Below are 17881 nucleotides of genomic sequence, written 5' to 3'. Positions count from 1 at the left end.
CAGAGCAGGCATGGAAAGCCACCAGGCACACGTGCAGGGGCAGCACGAGGAGCTGGCACTCGTGCCCCACACAGCTTCCAGGGCATCCCAGACAGAGCAGCCTGCACAGGACTGTCAGCACCTCAGCTCCCTGGCAGCCTGCAAGAGCAGAGGGTCAGTGAGCAGCAACCCTCCTCTGCCCGGCTTAAATCTTGAGGGAGAGGGGCAAGAATGCATGGGAAAATGGATTTAGATTGGATATTAGGGAGAAATTCTTCCCTGTGATGGTGGGGAGGCCCTGGCACAGGTTGCCTAGAGGATCCATGACTGCCCCATTCCTGGAATTGGCCAAGGCCAAGTTGGACAGGGCTTGGAGCAAGCTGGGACAGAGGAAGGTGTCCCAGTCTTTTTCCTGATTCCTGAGGTTGCCAGAATGCTGAGCACGTCTCTCCTGTAGTGCTGGGAAAACTGGCTTGTCAGAAAGTGCTCTGGGCATCTCCAAACACCAGTGGGGACGCAGTGCTGCTTCCCTGAGCCTCATCCCCACCTCAGCTGCCTCCCTGAAGGGCAGTTTGCAGCTTATCCTGACTTGGTGGGGAGCAGCAGAGCTGGAACAACTGGCTCATGCTGGTTTCCTTTGTGCTGAGCACCCTTTCCCTCACCAGCCTGTTCTGGACCTGCAGGCACTAGTTCAAATAAAAACACTGGGATAGGAACTTCCAGGGAGCGAGTTCCTGGAAGCCTGCAAACACTGCTGAGCTCTACAGGGGGGAAAAAAGTCCCAAACCTGTCAGAATCTGTGGTATTGATGGTTCCAGGATTGTAGAAAGTCTCTGTCAGCCCCGTTGCCAAAGAAGCCATAATTGGTCTGTGCTGGTTTCCAGGTTGTTTATTCTGTTGATCTCTCACATGTTCTGCTGCCCTGCCCAGCTCTGTCCTGCAGGGCAGCGTGTGGGGCTCTGCCCTCAGTGGGATGTTACAAACATTAAATACCAGAAACTCCCTGGACTGGATTTACAAGAACGTGCCAATATCTGTCACCTACGTTGGACAGTGTGTCCCCAGCCTGAACCAACAGAAAAATGCCAACACCACAGTGAAACATGGAGGGCATGAAGAAGGAGGAAAAGGACAAGGCACACCCATTTCCTCCATCTTGTCCCCTTTGGACCCCTCATCTAGAATCCTAAAATTTTACTTTTGCACTCGTGCCACACTTAATTATTATATCAAACCCTCAGAGCTGGTAATTCATCCTGTAAGATTGAAAACTCTTTTCCATGGACAGAGATCCCAGACAGTGTCTCTGGGGGCTCTGTCCAGGGGGGTTCCTGACCCTGCCAGGGTCCCAGACCTGCCCGGGCAGCCAGAGGGAAGCCCTGGATTCCCACACAAACCTGTTCTAGCAGTCAGTAGCACAGTGTAGGAGATGGGGTTTGGGGTGTCTGAACTGCAGCCTGGGCTGTGAACACAGTTCTGGGGATGCCAAGGACTCAACTGCTGCACTGCTTTTCCCCAGGATGGGCCTGGATTCTACACCACCAGGTGCCTGGGGCCGATGCTGTCCGAGGTGGTCCGAGTTCTCCAGGTGAGCAGCCATGGAAATTGCTTCTGCGTTGGCCAGAGGGCTGGGGTGGGGTCAGAAGAGGATGTGGTTCACCAGCCCTGCCTCTTGTGGCTGTCCCCAGCCTGCTTTTGGCCCCTGTTTGCAGCCAGTTAATGGGGCTGGGCTCTCTGCCCCACCTCATCCCGAGATCCCACGGCTTCCCCCCCTATCCTGCAGGAGGGCGTTGACCCAAAGAAGGTGGATGCCATCTCCACGGCCTTCGGCTTCCCGGTGGGAGCGGCCACGCTGATTGACGAGGTGGGCGTGGACGTGGCCACGCACGTGGCCGAGGACCTGGGCAAGGCCTTTGGCCCTCGTTTCGGAGGAGGCAGCATCGACCTCTTCAAGCTCATGGTGCAGAAAGGCTTCTTAGGTGAGCTGCTGAGGTGTTCTCAGCTAAAGGGTGTCCCCAGTGAAAGCACCAGCATCATCCACCTCCCCTGCCCCCAGCAGCAGCAGTGGGGGAATGGGGCAGGAATCCCTCCCAGAATTAGTGGTGCCGTTGGTTCTTTGAACATAGAGAAAGGGCCTGGCAGAGTGGCAGCATCTTGCCAAGGTGGAGCTGGGTGCCTTCCCTGTGCCCCTGCTGAGGCAGCAGATCTGTGCTCTGAGGTGCAGAGTGCTGGCAGCAGGAACAGCAGGCACAAAACAAGATCCAGGGTGGCAGGAGCTGACTCTGTGCTTTGATCCCTGCAGGTCGCAAGGCAGGGAAAGGTTTCTACGTGTACCAGGAGGGAGTGAAGAACAGGAGCGTGAATTCTGGCATGGATGAGATCTTGGAAAAGTTCAGGGTGCCAGCAAACCCCGATGTGTGAGTTCCTGTGTGTGAGGGAAGGCTGGGGCTGGCTCCTGCCCTGCCCAGCTCCTTGTGCCCTGGAGCCTGGCTGGGAGAGCTGGGGGGGCTCACCTGGAGAGGAGAAGGATCCAGGCAGAGCTGGGGGGGCTCACCTGGAGAGGAGAAGGATCCAGGGAGAGCTCAGAGCCCCTGGCAGGGCCTGGAGGGGCTCCAGGAGAGCTGCAGAGGGACTGGGGACAAGGATGGAGGGACAGGAGCCAGGGAATGGCTCCCAGTGCCAGAGGGCAGGGCTGGCTGGGAGATTGGGAATTGGGAATTGTTCCCTGGCAGGAGCCAGGGAATGGCTCCCAGTGCCAGAGGGCAGGGCTGGGTGGGACATTGGGAATTAATAATTGTTCCCTGGCACAAGGTGCCCAAAGCAGCTGTGGCTGCCCCTGGAAGATCCCTGGGGCTTGGAGCAACCTGAGATAGTGGAAGGGTGTCCCTGTCCATGGCAGGGAGTGGCACTCGCTGGGCTTTAAGGTCCCTTCCAGCCCAAACCATTCTGTGATTCCATGACATTGCTGAACACAGAGACTGGTCAATCTCTTACTTTTATTCCAAATTCATCTGGGCACAATCCTGAGTGCCATGCTCCAGGAAACCCTGTGTGTGCACAGAGGTTGGACTAGAGGAGCCCCAGTGCTCCCTTCCAAACTCTGGTACACAGAATCACAGAATAATGAGGTTGGAAGAAACTTCTAAGATCATCAAGTCCAACCTATGCCCTAACACCACACCTAGACTACAGCACCAAGTGCCAAATCCAGTCTTTTTTTAAACCTATCCAGAGATGGTGATTCCACCACCTCCCTAGGAAATCAATTCCAGTATTTTATTATTCTTTCAGTGAAAAAATTTTTCCTAATATCCGGCCTAAACCTTCCCTGATTCTTCGTGCCTGCTTCAGGACACTGACAGGGCTTAGCCCTGATCCTCAGCTGGACTGGGACACTCCCAGGCCATTCCCACCCCTGGGCTGGCTCTGTGTCCCAGCTGTGCTGTCCCTGCCCAGCCCTCACAGCCTCTGTCCTGTCGGAGCAGTGTGACCCCCCTGCATAATTTATTCAGCCTTCTGCACCTCCATGGTGCAGAAGGCTGAATAAATTGCTTTTATGAAGCTAAATTATATTACAGTAATACTATACTAGAACTGTAACATACTAAGAAGATTCTAAAGAAAAACCCGTGGCTGTCTCCAGACCAGCTTTGACCCAACTGGGCAATCAATCCAAACAACCATCACCAGTGCCCAATTAACAAATCACTCTTGGGTAAACGATCTCCATAACACATTCCACATGTGCCAAAAAACAGGAGCAGCAAAGAGAGATAAGAATGGTTTTCTTCTTTCTCTGAGCTTTCTCACTGTGTCTGTCCTAGTTTAGGGCAAATTTGGGGAAAACCCTCTGGGAGGAGCCCCCAGAAAACAGACCCCCACAGCCCCTCCCCACCCACCTGGTTCGGGAAAAAATTTTCTCTCAGAGAAGTGGAAAAGAACCTGTTTATTTAACAAACCAAGCACTCCCCAGCACAAAAAAAAAAAAAAAAATTACTAACACCAGATGACAACAAAACTCTTTCACCACTCTGAAGAGATGAACAAATCCAGAAAGTCTCTCCTGGGAGTGGTCACTGGGGATTGCTGCTGCAGATCACAAAATGCAGGCTCTGGGTGTTCCTCGGTGTTTCCAGGTCCCAGTCCAGAGCAGGTTGGATGGTATTCAGGAAAAGGAAAAGAAAGGGAAAGAAAGGGAAAGAAAAAGAAAGGGAAAGGAAAAGAAAGGGAAAGAAAGGGAAGGAAAGGGAAGGAAAAGAAAGGGAAAGGGAAAGGGAAAGAAAGGGAAAGAAAAAGGGAAAGGAAAAGAAAGGGAAAGAAAGGGAAGAAAAGGGAAGGAAAAGAAAGGGAAAGGGAAAGGAAAGGAGTCCAGAGACAGAATTGCACTGCTTAGCTGAACTAACTAGGAAGCAAAGGCAAAAGCAGAAGCAAGCAAAGCTAGCAAAGGCAAAAGCAAGCAAGCAAGCAAGCCAAAAGCAAGCCAGCCAGCACCAGCCTCTTCTAGACAGCAGACAGGGGGGAGGTGAACTGGCTGATAACAAGACAAAACAAACCTTCACTTTCAGAGTCAGTTCTGAAAGCTTCTGCTTTCAGAACAGAATATCAAACATACACAGAACACCCGACTGGGGATACAAACACCATCATGTCACCCTAGGACAGCGTCTCACAGCTTCCCAGGAAAAATCCTGGGGGGAAAGAATGGTGTCCCTCTCTGTTCAGAGAATGTGAATGCCCACATCTGTCCCACAGCTGCTCCGACGAGGACATCCAGATGCGCCTGGTGACACGCTTTGTCAACGAGGCAGCCATGTGCCTGCAGGAGGGCATCCTCAGCAACCCCGTGGAGGGGGACATCGGGGCTGTGTTCGGCCTGGGCTTCCCACCCTGCCTGGGAGGTGAGTGCTCTGTGCTGGGATTTGGGCTCCAAAGCTCCCCGTGGGCTGCAGCCCTGTGGGAAACAGCCCACAAGGCCAGGTTGGAGCTGCAGCCTGAGGAAATGGCCTCAGGCTGCATCAGGGAGGGTGTAGTTTGGATTTTGGGAATAATTCCAGGCTGTCCAGCCCTGGCACAGCTCTGCAGAGCAGGGCTGGACTCCCCATGCCTGCAGGGATTTAAAAGCCCTGTGCATGTGGCACTTGGGGACATGGGTAAGTGGTGCTGCATCAGGGAGGGTGTAGTTTGGATTTTGGGAATAATTCCAGGCTGTCCAGCCCTGGCACAGCTGTGCAGAGCAGGGCTGGACTCCCCATGTTTCCTGTGCCTGCAGGGATTTAAAAGCCCTGTGCATGTGGCACTTGGGGACATGGGTTAGTGATAGTCTCAGCAATGCTGGGGAATGTTTGGACTCCATAGTCTCAAAGGGCTTTTCCACCCTAAATAATTCCATGACTCTGCTGCTGTCTCTTGACACTGCTGCTGGAGTTTACCAAGGGCTCTTAGACCCAAGGTGGTGCTTCTTTCCCTCCTTGAGCCATGTTCAGACTGAGGGAGCAGCCCCAAGGGACTTCTTACAAGTCCTGCAGGGACAGGACAATGGGGAATGGCTTCCCATGGTTGGACAGGAGATTGGGAATTAGGAATTGTTCCCTGGCAGGGCAGGGAGGCCCAGAGCAGCTGTGGCTGCCTCTGGATCCCTGGCAGTGCCCAAGGCCAAGCTGGACAGGGCTTGGAGCAGCCTGGGACAGTGGGAGGTGGTGAGACTTGGCAGGGGTGGCACTGGATGGGCTTTGAGGCCCCATCCCACCAAAACCATCCATGATTCCATGGATTATCCATGTCCCAGCTTGTCCCCAGCCCTCGAGTGCCTCTGCCCAGCTCAGGTGAGCAGGGAGTAGAGTTCCTGAGGGGGGTCTCTTGTGCAGAAGGATGAATGGGACAAAGCCATTGCTTCTGGGTGCTGGGACCCTTCCAGGCGTCTTGGTGCTGCTTCTTCCCCATCCTGCTGTGTCCCCATCCCCGCTGTGTCCTCATCCCTGTGTCCCCGTCCCAGCGGTGTCCCCGTCCCAGCGGTGTCCCCATCCCAGCGGTGTCCCCGTCCCAGCAGTGTCCCCATCCCAGCAGTGTCCCCATCCCAGCGGTGTCCCCGTCCCAGCAGTGTCCCCGTCCCAGCGGTGTCCCCGTCCCAGCAGTGTCCCCATCCCAGCGGTGTCCCTGTCCCAGCGGTGTCCCTGTCACAGCAGTGTCCCCATCCCCTCCGTGTCCCTGTCCCCTCTGTGTCCCTGTCCCCGCCATGTCCCCATCCCCACCATGTCCCTATCCCCGCCGTGTCCCCATCCCAGCAGTATCCCTGTCCCCACCGTGTCTCTGTCACAGCTGTGTCCTCATCCCCACCATGTCCCTGTCCCCATGTCTCTGTCCCAGCTGTGTTCCCGTCCCTGCCATGTCCCCATCCCAGCGGTGTCTCCGTCCCCACCGTGTCCCTGTCACTTCTGTGTCCCCGTCCCAGCAGTATCCCTGTCCCCGCCGTGTCCCTGTCCCCACCATGTCCCCGTCCCCACCGTGTCCCCATCCCCGCCATGTCCCCATCCCCGCCGTGTCCGTGTCCCTGTCCCAGCAGTCCCCATCTCCACCATGTCCCTGTCCCTGTGTCTCTGTCCCCACCGTATCCCCGTCCCAGTGGTGTCTCCATCCCAGCCATGTCCCTGTCCCCACCGTGTCCCCGTCCCAGCAGTGTCCCCATCCCCACCGTGTCCCCGTCCCAGCAGTGTCCCCATCCCCACCGTGTCCCCATCCCCACCGTGTCCCCGTCCCAGCAGTGTCCCCATCCCCACCGTGTCCCCATCCCCACTGTGTCCCTGCCCCTGTGTCTCTGTCCCCACCGTGTCCCTGTCCCCGCAGGTCCCTTCAGGTTCGCGGACTCGTACGGCGCCCGGCAGCTCGTGGACAAACTGCGCAAGTACGAGGCCGTGTACGGCAGCCAGTTCACACCGTGCCAGCTCCTGCTGGACCATGCCAACAGCCCCAGCAAGAAATTCCACCAGTGAGGCGGCCTGGTGACACCCCGACAGCTCCTCCAGCCTCCCTGCAGCACCCCATTCTCCTTAGGTTAATCTCCAAAGCCCCCGGGGGAGGAAGGGAAGGAAGGGAAGAAGGAAGGAGGGGGGCAGCAGGTTGCCTCATGGCTTGTAGTCATTTCAAGTGCCTTACCAGCCACTGTGTGTCGGGTACGTCCGTCCCGTGCCAGCCTGGGCCTGGGGGCTCCGTGCTGGGGGAGGGAATTCCTGCTGCCTTTGCCTCCAGAGCCGTGGCCTCCAGAGCTCCCAGTCTGGCCAGTAGCATCCAGCTTGTGGCTGGAGCCGAGGCCTTGCCTTTCCATCAAACATCCACCAAAATAAAGCCCCATCTCCTGGGTTTGGACTCCTGCTTCTCCTCCCATCTCCCTGGGGGAACAGCTTGAGTGGGGATTGACTGGTCCAGGCAGTGCCCTGGGGTCCTGTCTGTGGTGGGTCTCATGGAGGGGCACGATGGCAGCAGTGCAGGACACAGCAGTGTCACCTCTGCCATCACTCGGGGGCTCTGAGGAGCCTCTGCCATCACTCGGGGGCTGTGAGGATCCTCTGCCATCACTTCAAGGGTTGTGAGGAGCTTTTGCCATCACCCAGGGGTTGTGAGGAGCCTCTGCCATCACTCGGGGGCTCTGAGGAGCCTCTGCCATCACTCAGGAGCTCTGAGGAGCCTCTGCCATCACTCAGGGATTGTGAGGAGCCTCTGCCATCACTCGGGGATTGTGAGGAGCCTCTGCCATCACTCGGGGGCTCTGAGGAGCCTCTGCCATCACTCGGGGGCTCTGAGGAGCCTCAGTTCTCTCTGCCACGGAGTGATCCTGGCAGGTGATCCTGGCAGATGGACCTGCCTGTAATTGCAGATCGAGCAGCCAAAGGCCAGAAGGGCCCCCCCCGTGGGGAGAGATCAAGTTAAACTAAAAGGCTTTAAATCTCCAGGCACCTGTCACTGGCCTGTTCCCACCTTCCCTGGCTTCCTTTCCAGCTTCCAGCCATTTTCCTGCTCCCTGGCAGGCCTTGGGCCATGGCTGAGCCCTGCTGCTCTTCACATCACCTCTCCCTGTCTTTCAAAGACCAAAATTGGGCCGAGTGCTGAGTGCTGGGGGAGGCATGGGGCTGGTAATGCCTTCCCGAGGGATGGGAAGGGTCTGCAAGGTGTGGAGAGACCCCTCAGAGCATCAGTCCTCCCCCTTCCCCTCTCCTCCAGCAAACGCCTTCTCTGGGGGCTCGTTACTCTCCCGTACATTTATTATGCTAATCCACAAGGATTAAGTTAAACCAGTCGACGCAAAATCCAGTGTTTTCCAGCCCGTTGGGGCCAAAATTACTGTCCAGTGTTAAAAGGGGGACGGGGGGAGGGCTGGGCAATGGTGGGGGAGAACCTGCAGCATCGGAGAGGGACGGGAGCGGGGCCCCCAGAGCCGTGCCCCAGCTGACTTTGGGGGCCCCCGGCGTGGCACTAGATCTTGGGGCGCCAGCCCTTGATGAACTGCATGATCTTCTTCACCTGGAGCTTGGTGAGGCGGAAGTCGTCGGCCAGGATCTCCTCGCTGAGCTGCACGAAGATGCTGCCGTCGATCCTCTCGCGGGCGAAGAAGCTGACGACGTCCTCGGAGAGGCCGATGAAGCGCAGGCACTTGGACACCTCCTCCAGCGACAGCGCCGACAGGTCTGCGGGGGGCAGCCAGGCCGCCCCGTCGGCCCGAGCCGCCGGCGGCACCTCGATCACCCCCTGCGCCAGGTACCGGCGGGCGATGCCCTCGGCCCCGCGCAGCGCGGCGGGCGGCGGCGGCACCGCGCCCCGGAGGGCGAGGCCGTCCCCGTCCGAGCCCTTGGGGGGCCGAGGGGGAGCCGCCGGCTCCTCGGCGGGGGCGAAGGGCTCCGGCGAGGAGGAGGAGGAGGAGGGAGCGGCCGGGGCCGAAGGCGCTTTGGACCACTCGGGACTGTCCGGCCACTCCGCGGGGCCGGCGAAGGGGTTGAGCGCTCCGAAGGGGGCGAAGCGCTTCTGGGGGTGCGGGGGCTTGAGGCGGGGGCAGCTGCGGAAGGGTTTCAGCGGGGGCTCGGCTCCCAGCGGCGGCGTGGAGCAGCCGGCGCCCGGCTCGGGCAGCGCCCAGGGGTCGGACCAGGAGCCGGGCGCGGGCTGGGCCGGGGGCGGCGGCCGCCCGGGGGGCTCGGCGGCCTTGCAGTCGGCCCAGGTGCAGGGGTAGCAGTACAGCGAGTAGGCGTCCGGAGAGGGCGAGGCGCTGCCGCTCCGCGGGGCCGCCCTGCCGGGGCCAGGGCGGCGTCACCATCACCCCGGCGCGGGGTGCCCGGGCTCCGGGTACCCCCCAGCCACCCACCACCCACCCCGGTGCTCCCGGAGCCACTCACCCGTCGTGGAGCCCCGAGGAGTAGTAGGAGAGGCTGGGGCTGGGCGAAGGCGCTGGCGCCAGCTTCGGGCAGCGCAGCGGGGCCGGGGGGCTGCAGGGGGCCGGGGGGCGGCTGCCCCGGGGCGGCACCGGGGGCGCGTTCAGCAGCCGGCACTCCTCCTTCACCTGGAACGGGCAGAGCCGTCAGGGCCCCAGCGGGAACCGGGGATCCCCGCGGCTGGAGGGGGTGACGGGGGCTCGGGGACAGCCGGTCCTGGCCAGCCACCGGCTGCAACGGGGACACTCGGGGCCCTCCTACCCCGTGAGGCGAGGAGACCAAAATATTGGGGTATACGGCGTGGTGAAGGGGAGCCTGGAATTGTGTGCGGGGAAGCCCAGAGGATCGGGATACCCCGCGGTTCCGGGCAGCCCGAGAGCTTCAGGGAGCGGATGGTGCTGAGAGCCCTGGGCAGCCGCGGGCACCGCGGTTCGGGGGTGTCCCTGAGGCTGCGGTGCTGGGCAGCCCTGGGGAACCGAGCTCGGAAGGTTTGGGTGACCGAGCAGAGCTGGGGAGGGACCCCAGGGGACACGGAGGGGGTCGGGCTGCCCTGCCGCGGGGCTGGCCTTGCCCCGGAGCGGCGGCCGGGACCGCGGCCGTGCCTTTCCCCGTCCCTGGGGACGGCAGCGGGCTCTTACCGCCTCCGATTTGGGTGGCACGGGGGGCGGGCTGTCCCCGCGGGGCTCGTCCCCGGGCCGCTGCGGGCAGCCCAGCGGGGCGACAGCCCCGAAGGACACCAGGTCGGGCCGGCCGGCGCTGCCGCCCAGCTCGCAGCAGCCCTCCGGGCCGGGATTGCTCCACAGCTCCTCGTAGGGAATCTCCAGCGGCTCCTGAGTCCTGAACTCGGGCTCGGCCCAGTCGGGCGTCATGTACTCCCGCTCGGGGTCGGGGAAGTCGGGCAGCGGCGGGCGCGGGGTGCCCGTGCCGAGGCCCCGCGGGCCGTGGCAGCGGGCGGGGGGCTCCCGGGGACCCCCGGAGCCGCAGGCACAGAGCGAGAGGCGCCGCAGGGGCTGGCTGAGCTCCTCGCGGGCGCAGGCGGGCAGGCAGAGCCGCAGGCGCCGCGGGCTCGCGCATTCCTCCAGCAAGTCCGGCTTGGCCTCTCGCACGGCCCGCGAGTACTCGTCGGGGTTGAAGCGGTCGTGGCAGAACGCGGCGCTGTCCCGCAGCAGCTTCTCCAGCTGCGGGTCCCCGGCCAGCAGCCCCTCGGGCAGCTGGAAGCGGGGCATGTCGGCGAGCAGCAAGAAGTGGAAGGGCACCAGCTCCTCGCGGCGCAGGATGCAGCACAGCACCACCGTCTTGGAGATGATGCTGACCAGCTTGTAGCAGTGGCCCTCGCGGATGGCGTGCAGGTCGTAGGGGTTGCGGGCGGGCCGGCTGGGCACGGCCACGTTGACGGGCAGCCGCACCTTCTCGATGATGCTGCGGATGGTGTGCTCGCCCTCCTGCAGGCGCAGCTCCAGCGGGCTGCGGGTGCTGAAGCGGCCCTTGCACTGGAAGGGCAGGCTCAGGCTCTCGTTGGTGCGGTGGTTCATGCAGATCAGGCACGGCATCTTGCCCTTCACCTGCCGCGCCCCCGCCGCCGGCGCCGCCTTGCCCAGCTTGCGCAGCAGGGAGTTGAGCCGCGACTTCTCCTTCACCGTCTTGGCGCACAGGATCTCCGCTTGCCCCATCAGCGTCAGCTCGTCCCCCGCGTTCAGCGTGAAGTTGTAAACCTCGCTGTCCTCGCTGAACTCCCCCGACACCACCTGCCCGCGACAGCCCCAGCGTGGCGCCCGCTGCCCTGCCCTGGGCCCCGCCAGCCCAGCGCTGCCCCTGATGTCCCACCACCATCCCTGATGCTCCACCACCAACCCCTGGTGTCACACCACCATCCCTGACATCCCACCACCATCCTGAAATTTCATCACCACCCCTGGTGTCCCACCACCATCCCCGATGCTCCACCACCACTCCCTGCTGTCCCACCGTCCTCTCCTGATGTCCCATCACCATCCCTGACATCCCACCACTCCTGTCCCACCATCCTCTCCTGATGTCCCATCACCGTCCCCTGCTTTCCCACACTCCCCCTTCATTCCCACACCCTGCAGTGGTGTCCCACCAACACCCAGATATCCCACCACGGTGTCCTACCAACACCCAGATATCCCACCACGGTGTCCCACCGACACCCCAGATATCCCACCACGGTGTCCCACCGACACCCAGATATCCCACCATGGTGTCCAACCAACACCCCAAATATCCCAACACGGTGTCCCACCGACACCCAGATATCCCACCATGGTGTCCAACCAACACCCCAAATATCCCAACACGGTGTCCCACCGACACCCAGATATCCCACCATGGTGTCCAACCAACACCCAGATATCCCACCACGGTGTCCCACGCCCAACCTCTGCTGTCCCACCACCTCCACGGTCCCTGTCCCCTCACCCCCCTCCCCAGCACTGTCCCTGCTGTCCCCTGTCCCCCCTGGCACCGCTCCCGCCGGTGTCCCCGGTGTCCCCGGTGTCCCCGCTGCCCCGGGACCTTGACGCTGAAGGTGATGGCCTCCATGACGAAGATGCGGTCTGGGAAGGTGCTGGCCACCTCCTCCACGCTGTTGAAGAACTGCACGGGCTCGCGCAGGTCCCGCTCCTGCTCCAGCAGCTTGAACTTCCCTGCGGGGACCCCGAGCCCACCGAGGTGAGAGGGACCCGGCCCTCGCAGGGACCTGTGTCACCCCCAGGGCCACCACAGACTGTGACAGGGCCACCACAGCCCGTCACAGGGCCACCACAGCCATCCATGGGGACAGCCACCCACCCCTGCTGTCACCCCCGGGGCCACCACAGCCACCCATGGGGACAGCCACCCACCCCTGCTGTCACCCCCGGGGCCACCACAGCCACCCATGGGTTCAGCCACCCCCTCTGTCACCCCCGGGGCCACCACAGCCTGTGACAGGGCCACCCACCCCCTCTGTCACCCCCAGGGCCAGCACAGCCCGTCCCGACCCTGCCAGGGCACAGTGACCCCACGGCTCCGGTGGGAGAGACACCGGGAAGGGAACCGGGCAGGGGAACGGGAGAGGCAGGAACGGGAACAGGAACGGGAGAGGCAGGAACGGGAACGGGAACGGGGAGAGGCAGGAACGGGAACGGGGAGAAGCAGGAACGGGAATGGGGAGAAGCAGGAACGGGAATGGGGAGAAGCAGGAACGGGAACGGGGAGAGGCAGGAACGGGAACGGGGAGAGGCAGGAACGGGAACGGGGAGAGGCAGGAACGGGAATGGGGAGAAGCAGGAACGGGAACGGGAACGGGGAGAGGCAGGAACGGGAACGGGCAGAGGCAGGAACGGGAACGGGAACAGGGAGAGGCAGGAACGGGAACGGGGAGAGGCAGGAACGGGAACGGGGAGAGGCAGGAACGGGAATGGGGAGAAGCAGGAACGGGAGCGGGAGAGGCAGGAACGGGAGCGCGGAGCTGCAGCCCCAGCGAAGCCGCCGCCACCGGCCTCGGCTGCCGGGCACGGACCTGACGGGAATATTAATCCTCTCCGAGCCCGGCCGGCGGAGCCGGGACACCGCCAGAGCTCCTGGCTCGGCTCCGGGGACAGCGGAGGCTGAGCCGGCTCAGCCGCACGTCCCGGGCAGCGCCGGGCACGGCCGAGCCCCCGGCCCGAGCCCCCGGCCCGACCCCAGACCCGATCCCCGGCACGAGCCCCGGCCCGAGCCCCGGCCCGAGCCCCGGCCCGACCCCCGGCCCAGCCCCGGCCCGACCCCAGACCCGAGCCCAGACCCGACCCCAGACCCGACCCCCGGCCCGAGCCCCGAATCGGCCCCCGGCCCGACCCCAGACCCGACCCCCGGCCCGAGCCCCAGCCCGACCCCCCGCCCGACCCCAGACCCGACCCCCGGCCCGACCCCAGACCCGACCCCAGACCCGACCCCAGACCCGAGCCCCGGCCCAAGCCCCGGCCCGACCCCAGACCCGACCCCTGGCCCAGCTCCCGGCCCGACCCCTGGCCCAGCCCCCGGCCCGACCCCAGACCCGAGCCCCGGCCCAAGCCCAGACCCGAGCCCAGACCCGACCCCAGACCCGAGCCCCGGCCCGAGCCCCGGCCCGACCCCAGACCCGACCCCCGGCCCGACCCCAGACCCGACCCCCGGCCCGACCCCAGACCCGACCCCCGGCCCGAGCCCCCGCCCGACCCCCGGCCCGAGCCCCCGACCCGACCCCCGACCCGACCCCAGACCCGATTCCCGGCACGAGCCCCGGCCCGAGCCCCGAACCGGCCCCCGGCCCGACCCCAGACCCGAGCCCCGGCCCGAGCCCCCGAACCGGCCCCAGACCCGACCCCAGACCCGAGCCCCCGGCCCGACCCCCGGCCCGACCCCCGGCCCGACCCCCGAACCGACCCCCGGCCGCTGTTAACACAGTGCCCAGCCCCCCCGCCTCCCCCGCGGGACGGGCGAGTAACCCCTCCCCCGCTCCATTTCCCATTATTTATTTATTAGCAGGACTCATTACCGCCGTGCAGCACTTAGAGGGGTCATTAAGGCTCTGGCGGCTGCCGGCAGAGGCAGCTCAGCACCTTCGTCTGCACCGCCGGCCCCAACCTCATCCTCATCCTGATCCCAGCCCGGCTCCTACCCAGCTCAGCCCATCCCATCCTCTCCTTGTCCCTCATCCCATCCCACTTCATCCATGCCCCTTTTCCCCATCCCCTCCTCATCACTCTCCTTGTCCCCATCCCATCTTTATCACTCTCCCTGTCCCCATCCCTTCCTCATCCCATCCCAGTTCCTCCCTGTCCCTTTTTCCCATTCCATCTTCATCACTCACCTTGATCCCATCCCATCCCATCCCATCCCATCCCATCCCATCCCATCCCATCCCATCCCATCCCATCCCATCCCATCCCATCCCATCCCATCCCATCCCATCCCATCCCATCCCATCCCATCCCATCCCTGCTGGCCCCGGGACGTCGCTCCCGTCGTCGCCGTTGTCCCCAGCCCCCCACCTGGGTACTGGAGCGGGATGTCGATTTTGGGCCCGATGACGTAGTGTCCCTCCTCCAGGCTGTGGGCCGTCACCGTCGTCCACTGCCGGCAGGAGTGGACCAGAAGCACGTCCTGGGCTGTCACCCCCTCCACGCGCTCACCTGCGAGGGGACAGGGCTGTCACCACCGCCAGCAGCCCCCCGCCCCCGCCCCCGGCGCCCCGGACGGACGGACGGACGGACGGAGCGAGGGATGAGCAGGTGCCGCTGCCAAGAGCCGCCAGTTGCCCAGGAAACAATTTCTTTGTCCCCCCTGAAAAGCTGCAGCCGCCGCAAACAAGAAGTTGATTGAGTCGGGGCCGGCGCAGCCCCCCCGGGAGCCTTCCAGAACCGCGGCACCCCGACACCCCCCGGGCCCCCGCAGCCGGGATGGGCCCTGCTCCGTGGGGAAGGCGGCCGGGCGGGGGTCCCTGCGCCCCCTGCTCCCCACAGCCCCATAACTCCTGCTCCCCATATCCCCTGCTCCCCACAGCCCCACAGCCCCTGCTCCCCACAGCCCCTGCTCCCCACAGCCCCTGCTCCCTACAGCCCCATAACTCCTGCTCCCCACAGCCCCTGCTCCCCATATCCCCTGCTCCCCATATCCCCTGCTCCCCACAGCCCCTGCTCCCCACAGCCCCTGCTCCCCACAGCCCCTGCTCCCCATATCCCCTGCTCCCCATATCCCCTGCTCCCCATATCCCCTGCTCCCCACAGCCCCTGCTCCCCACACTCCCTGCTCCCCACAGCCCCTGCTCCCCATATCCCCTGCTCCCCATATCCCCTGCTCCCCACAGCCCCTGCTCCCCATATCCCCTGCTCCCCACAGCCCCTGCTCCCCATATCCCCTGCTCCCCACAGCCCCATAACTCCTGCTCCCCACAGCCCCTGCTCCCCACAGCCCCTGCTCCCCATATCCCCTGCTCCCCATATCCCCTGCTCCCCACAGCCCCTGCTCCCCATATCCCCTGCTCCCCATATCCCCTGCTCCCCACAGCCCCTGCTCCCCACACCCCCTGCTCCCCACAGCCCCTGCTCCCCATATCCCCTGCTCCCCACAGCCCCACAGCCCCTGCTCCCTACAACTCCTGGTCCCCCATCCCCTGCTCCCCACACCCTCATCCCCTGCGCCCCCTGCTCCCCCCATCCCCTGCTCCCCCCATCCCATCCCCTGCTGCCCACACCCCATCCCTGCTCCCCACACCCCATCCCCTGCTCTCCCCCCATCCCCTGCTCTCCCCCCATCCCCTGCTCTCCCCCCATCCCCTGCTCCCCCCATCCCCTGCTCCCCCCATCCCATCCCTGCTGCCCCAGCTCCCCTCCCCGCACCCCCTGCTCCCCACTCAGCCCGTGGGGCGGGGGGGTCACAGCCGGGCCCCCCATCCAGGCCGTGTCCCAGGGACGGTGGGGAGGGGACACGGTGGCTCCCAGCCCCTGCCAGCCCCTCCAGAGTGTCACCGGGAAGGGAAAGGCGGGCCATGCCTGGGGGCAGTGGGAGCAGCCTGGGCGCCACCTCCCCCCTCGCATCCCCGCGGGGCAGGGCAGGAGCCCAGGGACCCCTGAGGGGCAGCCCCCGGCCCCCCCTGCCCCAGCCCCCTCCCGAGGATCCCACCAGAGCAGCCCTGGAGCCGGGACAGCAGCTCGGGCTCACCTGGCCTTCCTCCTTCCCTCCCTCCCTCCTCCTCCTCAGCACTCCAGGCTCCTTCCTTCTCCTGGTGCCGCCGGTCTTCCTCCTCATCCCTTCAGCCTCTCCCAGCCTACTCTTCACCCCTCCAGCCCTCCTCTCTCCCTCCTCCTCACTTCTCCAGCCACCATTCCTTCTCCTCGCCTCTCCACCTTTCCTGTCTTCCTCTTCATCCCTCCACTCTCCATCCCTTCCTCCATGCCTTCCTCCCCTCCTCCTCCTCACTCTCAAGCCTTCCTCACTTCCCCACCTCTCCACCCTCCATTGCTCCCTGCTCCTCATCACTCCGGTCTCCCTTCCTCCTCCTCGTCCCCCCAGCCTTCCTCCCTCCCTCTTCCCGGTCCCTTCGTCCTTCGTCTCTCCCTTTCCCTCATCACTCCAACCTCCCTCCCTCCTCGTCCTCACTCTCCAGCCTTCCTCCCTCCCTCCCCATCCCTCCGCCTTCCACCCCTCCCTCCTCCTCATCACTCCAGCCTCACTCTCCGTCCCTCCATCCTCCCTCCCTCCCCAGGTCCCTCCAGCCTTCCTCCCACCCTCCTCCTCCTCCTCCTCCTCCTCCCCACCACTCCAACCTCCCTCCCTCCTCCTCCTTCTCGTCCCTCCGGACTTCATCCCCCGCGGTGTCCTCCCCCGCCGGGCTCACCCTGCCCGAGGCAGACGAGGGTGGGCAGGCGGCACTGGCTGACGATGGCGTCGAGGGGCAGCGCCGCGGGGCTCCAGCGGAGCCGGGCCAGCCCCGCCGCCAGCTTCTCCATCGCATCGCGGCTCAGGCCGGCCCCGGGCCGGGCTCCATCGCCGCCGCCGCCGGGCCGGGGCCGGGGCGGGGGGCGGCGGGAGCGGGGCAGGAGGAGCCGCCCCCCGCCCGCCCCCGGCCCCTCCTGCCCGCCCGCCCCGGCAGGCGGAACCCCCCGGCGGGGGCGGGGGAGGCGGCGGCGGGCGGGGACCCCCGTGCGGGACATCCCCCGGGACGGGCACGGGCACCCCCCAGGACCGGGCACCCCCGGAGAGCCGGGCACCCCCCGTGCGGAACATCCCCCGGGACGGGCACGGGCACCCCCCGGGACCGGGCACCCCTCGGGACCGGGCACCCCCGGGGAGCCGGGCACCCCCTCGGGACCGGGCACCCCCCCGTGCGGGACATCCCCCGGGACGGGCACGGGCATCCCCCCGGGACCGGGCATCCCCCAGGACCGGGCACCCCCCGGGCCGGGCACCCCCCCAGAACCGGGCAGCCCCCCACACCCGGGCACCCCTCGGGACCGGGAACCCCCCGGGCCGGGCACCCCCCGGGACGGGGCCGCTCCGGGGGTGTCCCGGGGGGGACGCGCTGCCCCGCGGGGAGGTCCGGGGGGCTCAGCCCCGGCTCGCCCCGCGGTTCCCGGGGTTCGCCTCTCTCTGACCGCCCAGGAACGGGCCGGGGGGCGCCGCGGGGACCCTCCCCCGTCCCGTGCCGCCGCTGGAGGCGCGGAGTCGCCGGGAGCTGCCGGGGGGTCCCAAGCGAGGGCTGCGGGGAGCACCGTGGGGGACCGGGGGGACCCCGATGGCCCGGCCGGGACCCCCGGCCCGGCGCTGCCGCACGGACGCGGAGCACAAACGGCACCGGGAGAGGGGCCAGGGCCACCACAGGCAGCGGGGACCCTCGGCAGCGACATCGCCGCCGCCCCGAGCGGGGACTCCGCGCCCTGGGGACTCCCGGCCACCCTGAGCGGGGACACCGGACCCGGTGGGTGCCCCCACCCGGTTCTTCGCTGGCTGCAGCCCCACTCCGCTGGAGG

General features: G+C 64.9%; 2 protein-coding genes across 3 annotated transcripts in view; one reads left to right on the top strand and one right to left on the bottom strand.

Annotated features, from left to right (window-relative positions):
- HADHA (hydroxyacyl-CoA dehydrogenase trifunctional multienzyme complex subunit alpha) overlaps positions 1 to 7332 on the top strand; it is a 30976-nt gene extending 23644 nt beyond the window's left edge. The window contains exons 16-20 of the mRNA XM_077782493.2: positions 1499 to 1567; positions 1763 to 1958; positions 2282 to 2396; positions 4732 to 4877; positions 6820 to 7332. Of these exons, the coding sequence (XP_077638619.1) occupies positions 1499 to 1567; positions 1763 to 1958; positions 2282 to 2396; positions 4732 to 4877; positions 6820 to 6965 (672 nt within the window). The 3' untranslated portion in view covers positions 6966 to 7332. The remainder of the gene's footprint in view (positions 1 to 1498; positions 1568 to 1762; positions 1959 to 2281; positions 2397 to 4731; positions 4878 to 6819) is intronic.
- Positions 7333 to 8210: 878 nt separating this feature from the next.
- GAREM2 (GRB2 associated regulator of MAPK1 subtype 2) lies at positions 8211 to 16949 on the bottom strand. 2 transcript variants are annotated; one of them, XM_077782494.2, is made up of 6 exons: positions 16750 to 16949; positions 14405 to 14545; positions 11925 to 12055; positions 10028 to 11134; positions 9354 to 9517; positions 8211 to 9247 (listed from the first exon to the last, which is right to left on the bottom strand). In XM_077782494.2, exons 1-6 carry the CDS (start codon positions 16859 to 16861, stop codon positions 8443 to 8445), a joined length of 2460 nt encoding a protein of 819 aa, XP_077638620.2. In that variant the 5' UTR covers positions 16862 to 16949; the 3' UTR covers positions 8211 to 8442. The 2 variants fall into 2 exon arrangements, with proteins under 2 accessions (XP_077638620.2, XP_085430359.1); XM_085574233.1 differs by lacking the exon at positions 16750 to 16949 and adding an exon at positions 16074 to 16558.
- Between the last annotated feature and the right edge of the window lie 932 nt (positions 16950 to 17881).

This window comes from Lonchura striata, chromosome 3 (assembly GCF_050655825.1).
Source record: "Lonchura striata isolate lonStrDom1 chromosome 3, ASM5065582v1, whole genome shotgun sequence".
NCBI lineage: Eukaryota > Metazoa > Chordata > Aves > Passeriformes > Estrildidae > Lonchura > Lonchura striata.
Note: the sequence above shows the minus strand (reverse complement) of the source record. Positions and strands in the feature narration are given on the sequence as shown.